General features: G+C 40.7%; 1 protein-coding gene across 3 annotated transcripts; it reads right to left on the reverse strand.

The window, feature by feature from the left end:
* Positions 1-465: 465 nt before the first annotated feature.
* FCF1 (FCF1 rRNA-processing protein) lies at positions 466-21,214 on the reverse strand. 3 transcript variants are annotated; one of them, XM_066344185.1, is made up of 8 exons: positions 21,173-21,214; positions 20,792-20,859; positions 18,910-18,981; positions 18,158-18,306; positions 12,638-12,710; positions 3,803-3,890; positions 1,452-1,546; positions 466-742 (listed from the first exon to the last, which is right to left on the reverse strand). In XM_066344185.1, exons 1-8 carry the CDS (start codon positions 21,173-21,175, stop codon positions 694-696), a joined length of 597 nt encoding a protein of 198 aa, XP_066200282.1. In that variant the 5' UTR covers positions 21,176-21,214; the 3' UTR covers positions 466-693. The 3 variants fall into 3 exon arrangements, with proteins under 3 accessions (XP_066200282.1, XP_066200283.1, XP_066200284.1); XM_066344186.1 differs by lacking the exon at positions 21,173-21,214 and adding an exon at positions 21,032-21,141; XM_066344187.1 differs by lacking the exon at positions 18,910-18,981.
* Positions 21,215-21,223: the final 9 nt, after the last annotated feature.

Consider the following 21,223-nt stretch of genomic DNA (forward strand, 5'->3'; position numbering starts at 1 on the left):
AAGTCACATAAGGCTGCCTCCCTCCCACCTCATGCCTCTGGAGTCTGAGACTTTCCCCATATCCTAGTTATAAAAACCTGGCAGTTGTCTGAACATTCAAAACACATTCATTCCACGTAGTATCTGTGCCTGTGCTTTTGTCCACGTTTCCTGTGCATTTTCTTTATCTCATTCCCTGGCAAGCACCTATTTATTTTTAAAGATTAACTCAAACATTACTACCTCTACTCTTTCCTCCCTCCATATACCAACCAAGTAGAAAAAAAATCATTCTTTCCTTGAATGGGTCCACTCCCTCATATTTTATTATCTTAACATTATTTGACTGTATTTATTCATATACATGTTTCTCTTTCTCACCATAATATCAATGTCTTGAGGGTAGGACCACATCTTATTAAGTACCTAGTAAAACCTTAATAAATATGTATTGAGTAAATCAGTATAAAGTCACCACCATCAAAGTTGTGAGCAGTCATTTCATTCATAAAAAGATGCAACAAATTTAAAAATGACACAAAATATCATTTTCAACATAACATCAAAGAGTGAGTGTATTTAACCACACTCAGCTCATAACAGAGCAAATGGGTGAGGGGAGCAATAACTCAGGCCGGAGCATGTTTCATACACTGAGAAAGGAGAGCTGGTTGAAGGAAAGCAGAGGAACTTTGCCTTTTAAAAGTATGGATATTAGAATCGAGGAGCTCCATAATCATCTGGCATCCGCTCAATGTTGTACCTGATCAGGACAAAAAATGAACACTGGTAAGAAAGTGGGTTCAGTACCCACATAAAAATCCATCCTTTACTGACTGCAACACTCTCACCCCTCGCTCACTATGAATCCTTTTTGTCAGTGGGTAAATTTTAAAGGGATATAATGACAAGTGATTTAAAGTAAAGTGCTGACTATAGTATATTTCCTTTAGTCTTCAAAGTCAGAAAGTTAACAAAACTGGGGGCCAGGCATTGAGTCCGGATAAGCCCAAATCCTTAGCCAATATTACTCCCTCTATACTGAGTTCTCCCCAGGCTGAAAGGCTGGACAATAGTCTGAGGACTCATATAGGAGCATCCAAGAAGGATAAACAGCAGATTAAAAAAAAAAAGTTTTAGTTTCCCAGAAAGGTGCTAATCACATGCATTAGGCTTTCATAATAAAAATTTCTGGCCAAAATGATTAGCTTGATTTAAATTACTGCTTTGTGTTTAAAGCAACACCATCCTCTATTTTTTCTGGTAATCATATTGTAACAATGTGGATGTCTGCCTGGTTCCTAAATCCTAGCTTTATCTTTTCCCTTGTTCCTGTAATTTTGTCTCATTTCTTCAAATACAACTATGTAAACATTTGACACAGCAATTTGAAATTCTTCCATAACCTGACCCTATTTTTAATTGATATCAACTATATACTTTTAATCACTTCCCCCCAAAGAAGTTCTCACCTATGGTTAGAAATGTACATGATGGGAACGCCAGGGATCTTCCTGATTCTTCGTTTAAGGTCCCGGTCAACTGTGGCTACAATATAGCACTTGTGCTGCAAGAGACACATACACCGAATTTACGGAGTCTACTTAGTGATACTATAATGGCACAACCACTGGCCAGTCTGAAGAATTAATTCATTTTCACAGTAAATAGCAAAGGAAAGGTTATAACAATTTGTTGAGTAGATACTATGATATAGGATAGGGGTCCCCAAACTTTTACACAGGGGGCCAGTTCACTGTCCCTCAGTCCATTGGAGGGCCGCCACATACAGTGCTCCTCTCACCACCAATGAAAGAGGTGCCCCTTCCGGAAGTGCAGTGCGGCGGGGCTAGATAAATGGCCTCAGGGGGCCGCATGCGGCCAGCGGGGCCGTAGTTTGGGGATGCCTGATAGGAGCTCATATTTATAAAACATATCACGAGCTGTCCACACTGAATGTAGCTCTAAGGATCTTGAGGGGGAAAAGATTGAAAAACTAAGAGCAACAAACCATTTTTTTGTCTCACAAGTAGATGGCACTTTCACATCTAGGGTAGACAATACCTTGGTTTGGGAAAATGCCCCTAGGGACTCCATGCAAAGGCACTGGTAAGTGCCTTAGATTGGAAGGCACAGCTTTTGCCTTTCCTTTTGGGAAACTGGAAGTCCTACTCTGAGGCCTCCTGGTGGTGGAGGTAGACTACCTTCTTGGCCCTGAAGCCAGAATATTATCTCTAGGACAAGGTTGAGCCTAGCAATTCTGAAAGCAGTAATATAAATCTGCTGGCTTGGGGGTCAGTTTATGTTGTACTTTTACTTCCATCATACCCAAATTTCCCGTCTTTTTTAGCAGCAAGTGAGAGACAGACACGAAGGGAAAGAGATGAAAAGTATCAACTTGTAGTTGTGTCACTTTTCTTGTTCATTGATTGCTTCTCATATATGCCTTTACTGGGGAGCTCCAGCCGAGCCAGTGACCCCTTGCTCAAGACAGCGTCCTTGGGATCATGTTGATGATCCCATGCTCAAGCTGGCAACCTTGCACTCAAGCTGGTGAGCCTGAGCTCAAGCTGCATGAGCCCATGCTCAAGCTGGTGACTTCAGAGTTTTGAACCTAGGACTTCTGCTTCCCAGGTCAACACTCTATCCACTGCGCCACCACTGGTCAGGCTCCTGTCCAGTTTTATAAAGAGTTGTAGCCTGATGTCAGTAGTGTTGTGGGAGATGCTGGCCATGCCTAAGGGACAGAGTTGCTAAAGGGCTGGCAATTTAGTCACCCAATGAAGATGATTACCCTCAGCTGAAAGAGGCTCTTATAAGGGCAATCAGTAGCAAAAGTTCCTGTAATGCTTGACAAGGAGCTAAAAACCCACTGATTCCAGGGTGCTTGAGAGATAGCACCCTGGGAGACTTAGATGTAAATGAGAATACTGGGTTAGGCATGGTTGACAGGAACAAAATTCCTTCATTGGGAAATGGAACCTTATTTCTGATTCACAGGGAGGTGAAATCTGGTATAAGTTGATCCTTGAACAACACGAATTCTATTGTTTGGGTCCACTTATATTTGATTTTTTCAACAAATATACAATACTTACATTGTTTTTGTTTTATATAGGGGCCTTGAGCATCTGCAGGGTTTGGTATCTGCAGAGGGTCTTGGAACCAATCGTCCACGTTTACCAAGGGAGTCAAAAGTTATACGATGACAAAGCTTTTCAACTGCTCAGGGGGTCAGAACCCCTAACCCCAGTGTTGTTCAAGAGTCAACTGTATTATCTACTCCAGTGGTTTTCAACCACTGGTCTGTAGACCAGTGCTAGTCTGCCAGAAATTTTGTGCCAGTCCTTGAAAGAGTTAACCACCCTGATGTTGTATAAAGATTACAGACTCAATGGTATCAGGCTCTATAATCTTCATACAGTATCAGGGCGATTAACTCTTTTCAAGGACCAGCAGTTGAAAACCACTGGTCTATAGTCACTCACTTTAACCACTTTATAGAGAAGATTTATGTAATAAAGAATCAAATCAGTAAGTGTTCCAGATCACAGACATAATAAATAGAGGTGCTGTTATTAGAAACGCATGTCTCTTCCCCAAGTCCATGATCTTTCCATATGGTTACAGTATACATTTGAGTCCACTTTCTCAAGTATTTATCAATATATGAGGACATCTATGCTGTGAAGGGATACTATGTGAATTTTTTTTTTACCATTTATATTCCCAGACATTTTTCTGACTGTGAACATTCAGGAGACAGTAGTTTGCCTTCTCTTTTTATTAAAGCACAAAGTAAACATTTGAAAACTGATGATACCTGAGTTACTCTCTGTACTAAGCAGTCATCTGCATAGGTTCCTTTGTGTGTGCACGGTAATCGTTCAAATCTTGGATCCTTAGCGATCCTACAGGGTTACAAAAGTGGATTAAGAAAAACATTCTGGGGACTGGCTAACTTTGAAAACATTTTTAAAATTGATTTTAGAGAGAGGAAGGTGAGCGAGAACAAGAAAAAGAGAGAGAGACATCAATTTGTTGTTTTACTTATCCATGCATTCATTGCTTGACTCTTGTATGCTTGTACATGCCCTGCCAGGGGATCAAACCTGCCACCCCCTTGGTGCCTGGGACAATGCTCCAACCAACTGAGCTACCTGGCCAGGGCTGCAACTGGATACTTTCTGAGTCTCTCTCAATGAAATAAGAGTAACCTGATCTATGTATAGATTTTAAGGCATCCCTTTCCTCGTGAAGCTTACCTTTCTATTGGAAAGATGATTTACAGAAAAGCAAATTAAAATTTCCTGACTGAGGAAATTTTCTTAGGTCTTGTAATCATAAAACTCTGAATTATTGTATTTCCATTTTACAGCTGACGTAGAAGATTCAGAAACAAATTGATTTGTTTAAAGTAACCCAGCTGGGAAAGCCAGGATTCAAAACAAAACCAATTATAACCCGACCAATTCACTTTTAGAAAGTTGTCTTACACAAATGTACAAGAATATAGGCACAAGGATGGCAGCTGCAGCATAGTTTATAATAGTGAAAAATGGAGATAATCTGAATGTCCATCAACAAGGGAAAAGTTAAATACATTTTGGTGCCCCTATCCTACTAAAAAAAATGAGGTAGAGTTGCATGCATCGATGTGGAAGGACCTATAATGAACTGTGTAATAAAGCAGGCCAATAAACTATTTATCATTCAGTTAAGAAAATACAAATCTCTTCTTTGATTCTTTCTCTAGATTGGCATTTGCCTGGAAAAATACATATTAACTACATACTAATCCTTCTCAGTTTCCAATCTCAGGGTAGGAGAACGCACAAAGTGTGAATATGGAGGGGAAATTTTATTTTTATTGTACAGGGTGTGGCAAAAGTAGGTTTACAGTTATTTGTATAGAAAACAATACAATAAATAATAATACAAGAATAAACTGTTTCACATACACACAACTGTAAACTTACTTTGCCCACCCTATATGTATATTTATATTGTTTGCCCTTAGCAAATCAAATTCATTAATTTCACACAACTTTGAAATAGAAAAACCCAAGTCTGCGATCCCCAGAGCCATACACTATTAGTCAGTGATGATGAGTCAAATTAATAAAAATACAAGGCAGCATACAGGTACCTAGGGCAACAAAAGTATTCCAAATTGCAGGGGTTCAGAGCTAGGTCAACGTGGGCTGAGTATATTTAGAAAAAAATGACACGGAGATAAAAATAAAATGAAGATAAAAGAATGTTCCAAGCAAAGTGAAGGCAGGCACATTTCAAACGGCACCAACCATCTGTAAGACGGCCTGGGTGTGTTTGGGAAAGAGTGAGAAGAATGTGCAGAGGAAAGTGAGATAGGACTGGAAAGGCAGGCTGAGGATGGACTGGGTGTCTCCAATGCCAGGCTGAGGAGCGTGAGCTCCATGACACGAGCGATGGGGAGTCATTAATGTTTTCTCCAGGACAGAGTAATACAAGCAAAGCTTTGTCTTAGACTAAGCAGACTGTGGTGAGGACACACTAGAACAGCAGTTCTCAACCTGTGGGTTGCGACCCTGGCGGGGGTCGAACGACCAAAACACAGGGGTCGCCTAAAGCCATCGAACCGAACCGCTGCACTAGAAGGAAGGCAGACTGCTGCTGTGAAACGAGGTAGGCAGCAGTCTCTGCCTCTGCAATCACTATCTCCTGCTTCCCACTGTTCTTTCCCAGAAACCAGCCAATGTGCTCTAGTACCTTATCTACCTTTAAAAAGAAAAAAAATCCTTTTTACTTGTACCAGCCCCTCTAGTTAACATCCCATTTCTCTGTCTTCCTAGCCAAACTTCTACTCTATTACCTCTATTTTCTCCCCTATCACTGTTTATTTTTAAAATAATTGCCTCTCTTCCCCTTTTAATTTGAAGTATAAAAAGTATAAGAATAATGAGCTGTACCTACCATCTAGTTAAAGAAATAAAACATTACAAAACAAAATGAAGCCCCCTCTCTAATCCTAATCTCTTTTTGGCTCCCTACAACTATGATCTTAAATTCATTACGTATTTATTACTCCCACACAAATTTTACTGTGTATGTCACACTGCATATATATCTACCTGTAAACAACATAGTCTGCATGTTTTTAAACTTTACATAAACAATATGTTCCACATAGCCTTGCTTATTTTTTAAGCTCTTTATTTTTTAGTGAATTTATTGGGGTGTCATTGGTTAATAAAATTATATAGATATCAGATATACAATTCTAGAATACATCAACAGTATATTGTATTGTTTTCACCAACACAAGTCAAGTCTCCTGTCACTATTTATCCCACCTATACCCTCTTCTGCTTGCTCCAACCCCCCTTCCCCTCTGCTAATTACCATGCTGTTGTCTGCGTCTATAGTTTTCTCTTTCTTTCTCAATTCCTGTACCTTTTATACAAAGCTTGTTTTTTTTCAGTGAAAGGAGGGGAAGCAGAGAGACAAACTCCCACATGTGCCCTGACCTCAATCCACCTGGAAAACCCACTAAGGGGCAATGCTCTGCCCATCTGGGGCGTTGCTCCATTGCTCAGCAACTGAGCTCTTCTTAGTGCCTGAGGTGAAAGCCATGAAGCCATCCTCAGTGCCTGGGGTCAACTTGATCCAATGGAGCCATGGTTACAAGAGGGGAGGAAAAAGAGAGAGAGAGAGAGAGAGAGAGAGAGAGAGAGAGAAAGAGAGAGAGAGAAGCGAGAGGGGGGAGAGGTGGAGAAGCAGATGGGCACTTCTGCCATTGCCCTGACCGGGAATTGAACCTGAGACATCCTCAGGCTGGGCAGATGATCTATCACTGAGCCAACAGAACAGGGCTTTAAAAAAAAAATTTTTATTTATTAATTTTTGAAAGAAGCAAGACAGAGAGAAAGGTGGGGGTGAGTGGGAGAGAGGAGCAGGAAGCATCAACTCGTAGTTGCTTCCCATATGTGCCTTGACCAGGCAAGCCCAAGGTTTCAAACCAGCAACCTCAGCATTCCAGGTTACTGCTTTATCCACTGCACCAGCACAAGCTAGGCCTTTTGCATTGTTTATGAGATATATCTATATTGACACATATAACTCTACTTACTTTCACTCCGGTATATTATTTTACCCATGAACATTCCACAATGTATTCATTATCTTTTTTTTATTTTTTATTAATCTTTAGAGAGAGGAGAGAGTGAGAGAGAGAGAGAGAGAGAGAGAGAGAGAGAGAGAGGAGAGAGAGAGAAGGGGGAGGGAGGAGCAGGAAGCATCAACTCCCATATGTGCCTTGACCAGGCAAGCCCAGGGTTTTGAACCGGCGACCTCAGCATTTCCAGGTTGACGCTTTATCCACTGCGCCACCACAGATCAGGCCTGTATTCATTATCTTAATGGATCTTTTAGCTGCCTGCATTTTTTTTGCTGCAATACACATAAAAAAATTCCAATTTTGTCTCTAATATATGTATATGAGCTTCTCATTGGCAGCTGCCTCCCTCATCTTTTTTTTTTTTTTTTTGTATTTTTCTGAAGCTGGAAACGGGGAGAGACAGTCAGACAGACTTCCGCACGCGCCCGACCGGGATCCACCCGGCACGCCCACCAGGGGCGATGCTCTGCCCACCAGGGGGCGATGCTCTGCCCCTCCGGGCGACCAGAGCCACTCTAGCGCCTGGGGCAGAGGCCAAGGAGCCATCCCCAGCGCCCGGGCCATCTTTGCTCCAATGGAGCCTTGGCTGCGGGAGGGGAAGAGAGAGACAGAGAGGAAGGAGGGGTTGGGGTGGAGAAGCAAATGGTGCCCCGGCCGGGAACCGAACCCAGGTCCCCCGCACGCCAGGCCGACGCTCTACCACTGAGCCAACCGGCCAGGGCCATCTTTTTTTTTTAACCAGGCCCACAGTATGAAATACATTTTCACTAGCACACAGTAAGCACATATATACATAGACATATAGAAGTGAAAAAAATTTCTATGACACAATATTCAAGCTGTGCTACATGCAATGCATGATGGTATTTTATAGTTGATTCTCTATTTCATTAAAAAAATACTAGTTGTAACCCATTAAACAGATTTTAAACTTGCAGATTTGTGATCTCCAGGTTAAAAGACAGTGTTGCAAGAGTATGAACAACTTCATTTTTATCAGATATTATCAAATTGCTCTCCAAAGTGATTGTCCAATTTATGTCCTTAGCAACTGACTATGAGAATTCCTATTGCTCCACAACTCAACTACTCTTGCAATTGTCAAGCATACTTTAACTTTAATTAATCTGCTGGGTACAAAGTGATATTTCATTGTGAATTTAAGAATTTTGTCTTTGTTTTATGGATTTTTCATATATTATAAAAATAAGCTTTTGCTTGACTGGTGGTTGCGCAGTGGATAGAGTGTTGAACTGGGATGCTGAGGTCCCAGGTTTGAAATCCTGAGGTCAGTGGCTTGAGCATGGGATCATCAACATGACCCATGTGGGATCAGCAACATGGTTGCTGGCTTGAAGCCCAAGGTTGCTGGGCTTGATCAAGGGATCACTGGCTCAGCTGGAGCCCCCTGGTCAAGGCACATATGAAGAAATGGAGAAGCTATTATGTGGGTGAAAGAGAAAGAGCTGGCAGAAGATACAGTGACAAAGACTGTAATATGTGAAAAGGCACGTATTATTTACGGCGACTTGAAGAAGAAAGAACCATCAACCTCAAAAGAGGCAGCAGAAGATATGTTTAAGGCAAGTCACGGCTGGTTTGAAAATTTCAAGACCAGATCTGGCATCCACTTGGTGGTGAGGCATGGTGAAGCTGCGAGTGCTGACATTAAGGCAGCCGAGGAGTACATTGTACGTTTTGCTGCGTTTATCACAAAGGCAGGCTACATCCCCAAAGTGTTCAACTGTGATGAAACAGGATTGTTTTGAAAAAAATGCCCCGGAGGACTTTCATCACTGCAGAGGAGAAGCTGCCAGGCCAGAAACCCATGAAGGACTGTCTGACCCTTGCATTGTGTGCAAATGCTAGCGGTGACTGTAAAGTAAAGTCACTGCTAGTGTATCATTCCAAATATCCTCAAGCCTTTAAGACTCACAAGATTCGTAAAGAAAAACTGCAGGTTAAGTGGCTGCCAATGCTAGGACATGGGTTACGTGGCAGTTTTTTATTGAATGGGTAAATCTCATCTTTGGTCCTGCAGTGAAGAAATATCTTCAAGAAAATAAACTCCTGATGAAAGCATTACTAATCCTTGATCATGCTCCAGCCCACCTACCTGGTCTTGAAGATGACATTCTCGATGAGTTCAAATTCGTGAAAGTCCTCTACCTCCCACCCAACACGACTTCAATCTTGCAACCTATGGATCAGCAGGTCACTTCCAACTTTAAAAAGCTTTACACAAAGCACCTGTGCCACCACTGCCTTGAGGTGACTGAGAATACAATTCTAACCCTTCGAGAGTTTTGGAAAGATAACTACAATATTGTGATATGTTTACGCATTATTGACTTGGCATGCCAAGAGGTTACAAGAAGAACCTTGAACTCGGCATGGAAAAAGTTATGGTCTGATGTTGTTGCAGATAGGGACTTCGAACCAGAGACTGAGACAGAGGTAGAAGCGTTGGAGGAGAATATGTCCCCGGAAAGTCGATGGGTCTGAAGGAAGATGAGAGTGACATAAACGAGCTCATCGAGGAACATGAGGAAGAACTCTCAACTGAGGAGTTGAAGGAGCTACAGATGATGCTACATACAGAGCTTCTGCAAGAGATTAGTAGTGAGGAGGAGGTAGAGTTGGAGGCAATGATTTCTACAAGTGAAATTAAAGACGTGCTGGCAATGTGGGAGAAGCTTTCAAGTTTCATTGAAAAGAAACACCCAGAAAAAGTTCCAACTGGTCGTGCTTCAGCACTTTTTAATGACACTTTTTTGTCACATTTCCGTAACATTTTAAAAGGCAGGCAAAAGCAAACCTTTTTGTATAGATTTTTACTCAAAAGTCCTGCAAGTGAAAGTGCCGAAGGTGCAGCCAAAAAGGCAAAAACAGGTGATGATTAAATGAAAAATACATAATGTTAAGCTTAGGTTAAGTTTAAAGTTGTGCATTTTTTTACAATTAAGTTTTTGTGGTTTCATTTTAAGTAAAGAAAGTGCAGTTTTAGTTTTGTTTAAGGTAAAGAAAATGCAGTTTTAGTTTACATTTAGTGTTAAGAAAGTGCAGTTTTAGTTTACGTGTCTACAGTGCCTGCATTCCTTCCTCCCTCCCTCCTCCTCTGCCATTCACCTGTTAGCCTCACTCATCTGTCTCCAAGGTAAGAATACAGTACTAAATAACACTTTTTTCTTTTATTTCATATATTTTGCTATGCATTGGTAAAGTATAAATGTGTGTTTTTTAATTAAAAACATGTCTTTTTTTCATAATTTAGGATGGTTTGGGGATGTTTCACAGGGCTGGAACGGATTAAATCTATCTCAATTATTTTAAATGGGAGAAATTTGTTTGATACATGAGTTGACTGACTTACGAGCTTGGTTACAGAATGAATTAAACTCGTATTTCAAGGTACCACTGTATATATACTCAGTAGTATCTTCACTGATCTCAACAGAAAGGTCTTTAGTACCAGGATTGGGATAGTTCATGATTTTCTAAAACTCTAATTTTCACTTGAAAGGTCAAATTTTATCACTGGCAAGTAATACAGTAAGTTGTTTTCCTTAAAGTGACAGGTTCACTACATTTTTGAGGAAATATTTGCTAAATACCAAAGTCTGAAAAACCAGTATTTGTCAGGTGTTCTTCACATAAAAATTCTATCCCATGAAAAAGCAGCTGGTTCAACCCACAAGTCAAACAAGCACACAAATCCTTTTCACTGAGATAACCTTCACCCTTTTGTTATCAGCGGAAGTGCTTCACGTGTACTTCACCTTATCATGAGGCACACTGATGTGCACTCCAGGGTTGAGAGCTAACAAAGTTAAAATACTTTTGTTTCATAAGGACATTTTTAAACGACTGGTTGTTGTTTTTTAACTGTCAGAATGTGGCGGTGAAAATTACAAAGACAACTAGCATTATTTGAGGCCATAGCCTTGATTTGTACTAGGGCACCAAACCAGTCTTTCCGCCATCAGTACAAATGTCAACACAGTGACAAAGGCAATGTCTTGGTATTATTATTAAAACAGTTTTGCAAACTCCTTGCAAAGATCTCTGGGACTCCCAGGGATCCATGACCATATTTTGGGAACTGCTACTCTAAACTCAAGGGTAAACTCAAAACTTAGAATGTGAATTCTTTTTAAAAAAATTTTTTTAGATTTTATTTATTCATTTTTATAGAGAGAGGAGAGAGAGGGAGAGAGAGAGAGAGAGAGAGAGAGAGAAAGAGAGTAGAGGGGGGAGGAGCTGGAAGCATCAACTCCCATATGTGCCTTGACCAGGCAAAACCAGGGTTTTGAACTGGCGACCTCAGCATTCCAGGTCGACGCTTTATCCACTGCGTCACCACAGGTCAGGCAGAATGTGAATTCTTTAACTGTGAGATTTTGAAGGAGATGATGAGATAAACAGAAAGACATCAACAGAAAGACACTTTCTAAATAGAAACCTACCGACCAATATGACTAAGTAACTTAGTTCAAAAAGCTTCAGCTTACATTTTTTCACAATAGCCAAGGCATAGAAACAACCCAAGTGCCCTTTAGCTAATGACTGGATAAAGAAGATAAGGTATGCTTGACTGGTGGTTGCAAACTAGATAAGAGTGCTGACCTGGAATGCTGAGGTTCCAGGTTCAAAACCCCAAGGTTGCTGGCTTGAGCCCAGGCTTGCCAGCTTGAGTGAGGAGTTGCCGGCTTGAGCATGGGATCATAGAGATGACCCCATGGTCACTGGCTTGAGCCCAAAGGTCACTGGCTTAGAGCCCAAGGTCACTAGCTTGAGCAAGGGGTCACTGGCTCAGCCTGAGCCCCACCCATCTGGTCAAGGCACGTATGAGAAAGCAATCAATGAATAAAGTGACACAACTATGAGTTGATGCTTCTTATCTCTCTCCCTTCCTGTTTTTTTCTCTCTCTTGCTAAAAAAAATAAAAAATAAAAAATAAAAAAATAAAAATACGGTACATAATACATACAACGGAATACTCAGCCATAAAGAAGGTAAAATACTGCCATTTGTGACAACATGAATGGATCGTGACCATATGATTTCACTCACATGTGGGAAATAAAACAAAAAGCAACAAATGAATAAACAAAACAGATACAGGCAACAGTAAGGTGGTTACCTACATTAACAGTAGGGTAAAGGGGGTCAAATATATGACGACAGATGGAGACTAGACTTGTGGTGGTGAGCATACAATGGAACAGACAGACATAATAAAGTTGTACACCTGAAATTTATATAATGTTATTAACCGATGTTACGCCAATGAATTTAGTTTTAAAAAACATTCAGCTTAAAAATCTCTAACATTCAAATGTCTTGTGTTTTTAACCATAGTCAACTAGTGTTACATTTTTATTTAATCTAATCAGACAAGAAATCTGTGGGCAGCAAACAGATGCAAGAAGATCAAAAGACTCTTCAGTATACCAATCTAGAACAAATCTAAATCTAGACCAACCAGCTCCTTCCTACCTTAGAGCAACTCGATACTTCTGCCCCAATTTCTCAATTTCAGCCATGACACAGTCAGTTATACAAGGGATACCTGCCAGGGGGAAAACATGTCAGTAAAAGGACTGTGAAGAAACTGATTTTACTCTTTCTGAATTATAGCCTGTTGAAAATCTTAAAAAGATCCACGAGACTTCTGGAATGAAGGAGAATAAGCACACTGAAATGAACAACAGGAACTACAGAAGGCCCTGGTTGGGTAGCTTAGATGGTTAAGAGCATCAACCTGACATGCTGAGGTTGTGGGTTCGATCCTCAGTCAGGGTACACACAAGAATCAACCAACGATGGCATAATAGGTGGAACAACGAAGTTGATGTCTCTCTCCCTCTCTCTAAAATTCAATCAATTAAAAAAAATAAAGAAAAACAATAACTAGGGGAAAATAAAAAACCCTACTTATAAAGAATCTCGAGAACTGTTCCAACCTCACACCACAGATTCTATAAAGTATTTGTCATATACATATCTGGAGGAAACAACCTGAATCCCTGTCATTCTTTATGTATTAAAATAAATTCTAGGATGAAAAAAATTAAATATGAGCCCACCAAAACCCCATAAAATTAACCAGAAAATGTAAATTTGATAACATAAAAATATAGAACTTTGGTTTGACAACTATAAAACAAAAAAACATACTAAAGTAAAACTAGGAAATATATTTCTATACTTTCCTCAAAGGGCTAATATCCTTAACATACAAAGAGCTTATAATAATAGCTTAGAATTATGTGCTGTTTACCAGATACTATGGAAACTACTTTAAAAAAATTCCTATCAGGGATTGTTATTATTATTATTATTATTATTATTATCCCCATTTTATAGATGAGGAAGCTGAGGCACAAATAAATAACTAGAGAGCAAATGGTGAGGTTGAGATTTGGTCAGGCTATAGACAGGCTTTTTTTTTTTGTAGAGGTAGAGAGAGAGAGGGAGGGGGAGAGAGGAGAGGAGAGGAAAGGAAAGAGATGAGAAGCATCAAATGAGAAGCATTTACTTGTAGTTGTTGCACTTTAGTTGTTCACTGATTGCTTCTCATGCATGCCTGGGGTAGAGGGGCTCCAGTTGAGCCAGTAATCCCTTGCTCAAGCCAGTGACCTTGGGCTCAAGCCAGCAACCTTTGGGCTCAAGCTAGTAACCATGAAATCATGTCAATGATCCCATACTCAAGCTGGCAACCCCATGTACCAAGCTGGTGACTTTGGGGTTTCAAACCTGGGACCTCAGCATCCCAAGTTGATGACCTATCTCCACTGTGCCACAACAGGTTAGGCTAAGTAGGTTCTTAACTACCACATTATTTCAGTTCTAGAAGAAGACATACAAATAGTCAATGAGCATAAAGATGCTTAGTCACATTAGGAGATATAAATTGAAATAGGATTTCATTTCTGTTACAGTGGCAAACACTAAACAGATGAAAATAGCCAATATTGAGGAAACAGGTATCTTTGTGCAGTTAGAAGGTGTATAAATTCATGTAACTATTTGAGGGCAATTTTACAACTCATTAAAGTGAAAAGATACACATAACCTCTGAAGTATCAGTATAGGGGGCCCTTGGGTTCTGACACAGTTCTGTTCCTGTAACAATGATGTAACTCGAATTATGGTGTAAGTCAAAATACACCCTACCTAGCCTCACACAAATGGAAACACCTGCACTTTTTTTTTTTTTTTTTTTTTTTTTCTGAAGCTGGAAATGGGGAGAGACAGTCAGACAGACTCCCGCATACGCCTGACCGGGATCCACCCGGCACGCCCACCAGGGGGTGATGCTCTGCCCACCAGGGGGCGATGCTCTGCCCCTCCGGGGCATTGCTCTGTTGCAGCCAGAGCCACTCCAGTGCCTGGGGCAGAGGCCAAGGAGCCATCCCCAGCGCCTGGGCCATCTTTGCTCCAATGGAGCCTTGGCTGCGGGAGGGGAAGAGAGAGACAGAGAGAAAGGAGGGGGGGGTGGAGAAGTAAATGGGTGCTTCTCCTATGTGCCCTGGCCGGGAATCGAACCCGGGTCCCCCGCACGCCAGGCCGACGCTCTACCGCTGAGCCAACCGGCCAGGGCCAACACTTGCACTTTTAACAGTCCAAAATGGTGTAGGTAAGTGTACTGGGGGATGCCAACTCCCTCATTCATGTGCTGCATTAGTGTGTATTCTTCTGCCGCGTGCAACCAAACTAGTTCACCAATGTAGTCCATAAGTACGATGCTAACGGCATAAGCCAACACACTCACATCTCACTATTTTTAGGTTTTTATGGGAGTGAGCGTGGTAAACTTGAAATGTATGTCAAGATAGTCGTAACCTGAGGACCCCCCTACTGCTCTAGAAATGTATATTAAAGAAATACTTCACTCTAACAGACATATTTACAAAGATCTTCATTATAGCCTCTTATATAACAGGGTAAAAACTAGAAATAATCCAAATGTCTATCAGACTATTGGTTTTTAAAAATTATTAACAGGCCCTGGCTGGTTGGCTCAGCGGTAGAGCATCAGTCCAGCATGTGGAAGTCCTGAGTTCAATTGCCAGTGAAGGCACACAGGAGAAGAGCCCATCTGCTTCTCTACCCTTCCCCCTTTCCTTTCTCTATATCTCTCTTTTCCCCTCCCGCAGACAAGGCTCCACTGGAGCAAAGTTGGCCCAAGTGCCAAGGATGGCTCCATGGCCTCTGCCTCAGGCACTAGAATGGCTTCTGCCGCAAAGGAGCAAAGCCCCAAATGGGCAGAGCATCACCCCTTGGTGGGCGTGCTGGGTGGATCCCGGTTGGGTGCATGCGGGAGTATGTCTGACTGCCTCCCCGCTTATAACTTTGGGGGGGAAAATATATATATATATGATATATAAACAATTCTCTGTAACTCAAAAAAGAATGAGGTACATATATAGATACTGACACAGATGTTTGTTAATTTTTTTCAATATAAAAATCAAGAGAAAATGGATAAATAAGATGTGATCTATCTTTACAAAATATTATTTGGTAATAAGACAAATGTACTGATATATGCTGTAACATAGATGACTCTTAAAAATGTTATGCTAAATGAAAGAGGACTAAATATTTCATGATCTCATTTTAATCAAATGTCCAGAATAGGCAAATCTATAGAGATGGAAAGCAAATCTTGGTTACCTAGGGATTTAAGAAATTTTAAACTAAAATACAATGCCCAGAAGAAAAAGCAGTTGTAAAATAGAGGTATGAAGTCAGTAAGATCAGATCACCATGAAATCAGAGGGCAATATATACCTTAAGAGGATCAATTTACGAGCCATGAAGCAGTTAAGCAAGGGCTTGCATGCTTGCATCTGGAGCAGGGAAGCAGGCCCAGGAAAGTCACTACAAAGAAACGGAAAGTAACAGGGAAGAGGATTCACGGGCAGAAAAGAAAGATGATGGGAAGCTAAGTATTCATCCATGCTGGAATATCAAATAGAAATGGAATATACCAGGAGCTATGAAAGTCAAAGAGGCATTATCAAAGCAAGAAGATATAAAGGCAAGTGAAGAAAAATTAAGTAAGCAGAGATTACAACAGTTAAATTAATCTCCTAGGTGAATGGGTTTGCACTTTACTTAAATGTCTCTTCAGCCTTTAGTTTGAGGTATTATGTTACACAAAGACTGCAGAAAGTAGCATTTTATTTAATAAGCTTGTTTTTAGAAAGGCATTATAACTGTACTCTAAAGTATCCATATCTAGAGAAAGCCTAACTACAGGGCTAGATAATAACAATGGAGCCAGAGTCAAGGAGACCATTCACCTCCAAGGGCCCATACTCCAAACCTGGATCCATCTCATTTAGAAATAGGTCATAGCACCCCTGAGAAGCTAGAGAAGCAGCTAAGATAACTTTAAGAAATACCATTGAATATAAGGAGTCTACCAAGTTTAGTGTCTTCCCTCATATAGGGGCTCCCCAGACCTTACAGGCATGGAGTGCCCCAACTTCAGACTAATCTTTATTATTTCTAAGAGACTTTCAAAAAATTAAAGTATTACATATACAGAGCTTTAAAAAGATATACAGAAAGGCCTGTATGAACAAGTAATGGTCCCCTGGAACTTTCCCACTCCACCAATTCTAATCCTTAAGAGATAACTATTTTACTCTATTTGCTATTTTGCTCACTTGGTGGTCACCTCTGTATATTAATAAACTTATGCAATCATTTTTTTATATTTATTAATTCTGGGCATTTAAAGAATATAGCTCTCTAACCTATCACATTCCTACTTGCTAGTTCTAATATATCAATAAACATTTACATTACTATCACTTCATAATATTTTTTAGTAAATAGCATCTTTTAAATATTAAAATAGGAGGTGCAAAATTTTTCCTTTGATTCTATAATATATTCTTTACAGCCCAGTATAAATCTAACTTTCATTTGCACCTTTAATTAGATGACTTGAAAATATTATGAATACAATCCCACCACCAAATGCACCAGAACTCACTTTTAGGAAGTTATTCCCTGGTACATGGCCTAAATTTTCTTTTTCCTACTCATGGTAGTGAAGGAAAGTCCCTGAAGGAGGAAACCTCCAAATACACAGGGAAATTGATTAATGGTAAGCCACATACCAAGGTGGAAATAAACTACCCCAACCCCCTTGTGGTACAAATAAATACCAAACTGAATAAACTGGGAATTGGTGAGCGTCATCACTTCCGGTTCTGTTATTATAAATGACAAAATGTCTTATTTAGCTTTTCTACACTGGTGTGGCATGAAGAGTACCTCCTCCACAAAGTAAAAGAATATACACATTAAGAAATAAATTTTCAGGCCCTGGCCGGTTGGCTCAGCGGTAGAGCATCGGCCTGGCGTGCGGGGGACCCGGGTTCGATTCCCGGACAGGGCACATAGGAGAAGCGCCCATTTGCTTCTCCACACCCCCCCTCCTTCCTCTCTGTCTCTCTCTTCCCCTCCTGCAGCCAAGGCTCCATTGGAGCAAAGATGGCCCAGGAGCTGGGGATGGCTCCTTGGCCTCTGCCCCAGGCGCTAAAGTGGCTCCGGTTGCGGCAGAGCATCGCCCCCTGGTGGGCAGAGCGTCGCCCCTGGTGGGCGTGCCGGGTGGATCCCGGTCGGGTGCATGCGGGAGTCTGTCTGACTGTCTCTCCCCGTTTCCAGCTTCAGAAAAAAAAAAAAGAAGAAATAAATTTTCATTTATCCAGAATTTTAAAATCCAGACTTAAGAAACAGAAAATTCCCTTCCTCTGTTCAAAACTGATGTCCATAATGACGATCCAAACACTGTTTTCTGAATTGCGAAAGTTTAATTATTCCCAGTAAGCTTGCATTATATTTCAGTTTATTGAAAATGGTCATTGCTATGGTGAGCACATTAAATGCTCAGCAATTAAGTTAACTAGAACCCCATTCCTTTCTTTTCATGAATTTGGAGAAATATGATTATTTTGTATAAATGTCACAGAAATGTAAAAGTATGCTACTCACACTTGGCATAGAGACAGTCCATCATTGACTGCACTAAATCCAGTTTGGCTTTAATGGAAAAGTTGATAAAGTTGGTATCAACCAGGATGTGGTAAGGTGGGCCCAGCTGTGTGTTATATTGGAAGAACAAGCAAGAAGGGTATTGGGGGCTGAAAGAAAAAAGAAACAAAACACAGAGTAATATCTACACTGATACTTTGGTATCAACAAAAACAAGTCTCTACTTGGAGCAGTTTGAAGATTAAACTCCTCTTTCCTTGTTCTTGGAAATAAAATCCTAATAAATCCTGTGATGATTTATTCATCATCACTCCACAGTAAAATGAGAAAGATAAGGAAAATGTGCTGAAGTTTCATCAAATTAAATATATTTCTCTAAAAGAAACTTTACTCTGAAAATATGGTCTTACTATTTTTTTGATGATACATTTTTTTCTTTTATGAAACGCCAGTGTGTTGATCAATGGCAATTATTCCTTCTGAACGATTCTTGGCAAAAAAAAAAACAGCAACAACAATTAATGTTCCTAGATTTAATCCCTAGGATTTTAGGGAAAATTTAATTGCTCCATGAAATCCAAAAATCTTTGAACCACTGGAGTTGGTTATGCTCATCAACATCACTTCATTTGCATAGTTCTGCTGTACTTACAAAGGACTGAGCAAATCAGTTCCAGAAAGCCTGGGTTTCTAAGAGGTCTATAGTTTTAGAATGTTTTAAAAAGGAAAACTTGAAAATGTTGACTACTTACACTTCTCTTTCCTTGAGTGCACTGGGATCTTTCTTTTCTTTTTTTTTAGGTTTTAATCTATCCTTTTCTTTACTAGGATAAAAAAGTAAATTAAATGCAGGAGAGAAGAAAAAACAATAGTTATAATCTCATTCAAAATTAAAGTTTCTCTTTGTCTTCAGATGAAATCCTACTTTGTGAAATTTTTTACTTTTATTTTTTTTGTGTGACTTCTTTACATTAATAAAAGCATATATATACACACACATATATATATTTTTAAGTGACAGAGAGAGAGAGAGAGAGAGAGAGAGAGAGAGAGAGAGGGAGAGACAGGTAGGGACAGATAGATAGGAAGGGAGAGAGATGAGAAGCATTAACTCCTAGTTGTGGCACCTCAGTTGTTCATTGATTGCTTTCTCATATGTGCCTTGACCAGGGGGCTCTAGCCAAGCCCATGACCCCTTACTCAAGCCAGCAACCATGGGGTCATGTCTATGATCCCATGCTCAAGCTGGTGAGCCCGTGCTCAAGCTGGATGTGCCCATGCTAAAGCCTGTGACCTTGGGGTTTCAAACCTGGGTCCTGAGCATCCCAGGCTGACACTCTATCCACTGTGCCACCATCTGTTCAGACAAGCATCCTTTTTTAAACCTTAATATAAATATACCCATTTTGAGTACAAATAACTGTGGGGGAAGTAGCCTGAAATTAACATAATTCATTAAACATAAATTTAAAAATCTCTAGCCAATAACCCATAAAAATTGTTCATGGATAAATAAAAGGTAGTTATACTATACAATTTCTTTCTTAGCCTGAAACTCTTATCAAGAATCAAAATCCACTTTCAAGTAGTGGGTAAAAAAGTGGACATTTAACTTCTGAGGACTCAGATGCTTTAACAGTAGAGAAAGGTGAGGCATACCCATATACCTTTTTTTCTTCTTCTTAAGTTAGAAGTGGGGCAGCAGAGAGACAGACTCCTGCATGCACCCTGACCAGGATCCACCCAGCAAGCTGCCTACAGGGTGATACTCTGCCCATCTGGAGCCTTTGCCCTGTTGCTTGGCAACCAAGCTATTTAAGTGCCTGAGGCAAGGCCATGGAGTCATCCTCAGCACCAGGGACAACCAGCCATGGCTGCAGGAGGGGAAGAGAGAGATGGAGAGAAGGGAGAGAGGGAAGAGGTGGAGAAGCAGATGGCTGCTTCTCCTGTGTGCCTTGACCAGGAATAGAACATGGGACATCCTCAGGTCAGGCTGATGCTCTACCACTGAGCTAACCAGCCAGGGCCTCATATACCGTTTATAAAGGGTTAAAATGTAACGACACATACAAAATTTAATCTTTACCTAAAAATGAAATATAATTAATGGGCAAATTTCCTAAAAATTACCCAATATACACATACTAAAGTCTGAAAACACAATTTAATAACTCTGAAGGCTCTAATGACCATTCCTTTGCATTGAGGCTCTCTCTCTCTCTCTCTTTTTTTTTTTTAAGTCAGAAATTAATGGCCCTGGCCGGTGGCTCAGTGGATAGTGTTGGCCTGGTGTATGGACGCCCAGGTTCGATCCTGGGTCAGGGCACACATGAGAAGCAACTATTTGCTTCTCTTCCCCTCTGTCTTTCCTTTCTTTCTCTCTTGCAGCCAGTGGCTGATTGGTTCCAGAGTCAGCCCTGAGCGCTGAGGATACCTCAGTTGGCTCGAGCATCGGCTCCAGATGGGGGCTGCCGGGTGGATCCCCGTCGAGGCACTGTGGCAGTATGTGTATTTCCCCTCCTCTCACTTAAAAAAAAAAAGTAAATACAAAATAACAAAAGTTTTACTACTTATCCTCTCGTGACTCTTATATCTCTGGGCAGTCAATGAACCCAGGTGGTTCCAAACACTCACAGTCTCTGATCTCTGAGACTAAGCATTCGCTTCATGGTCGCATACTTCCTTGTTTTCTTTTGCTTCCCCTTGAAAGCGAAATTTTAGAGTTAAAATTGTTGGAAATACATCCCACGTCCTTGAGTTCCGTCTTTTATTTTGTCCATTCCCTTCCCTTCCCTTTTCCCCTCAAAAACCCAGCTCCTCTCATCCTCTACCCCGACCCGGCCCTCTCCCTACTAGTTAAATCATAACACGCACCGCTGGGAGCAGTTTAAGAGCTAAGATCAGAAAGAAAATAAGCAAGGGGAATTCGCAAGAAATCTGGCCAAGGGCTGACTCTCAATCTTCGCCCAAAATGTGGTTTGACAACCTCCCTGACCAAATCCTCCTCTCTCTTACCATGTTCACGCCGCACTCTTGTTTCTGCCGGAAACAGTGCCGGCGCGACAC

This window comes from Saccopteryx leptura, chromosome 6, assembly GCF_036850995.1.
Source record: "Saccopteryx leptura isolate mSacLep1 chromosome 6, mSacLep1_pri_phased_curated, whole genome shotgun sequence".
In the NCBI taxonomy this organism is placed as follows: Eukaryota; Metazoa; Chordata; class Mammalia; order Chiroptera; family Emballonuridae; genus Saccopteryx; species Saccopteryx leptura.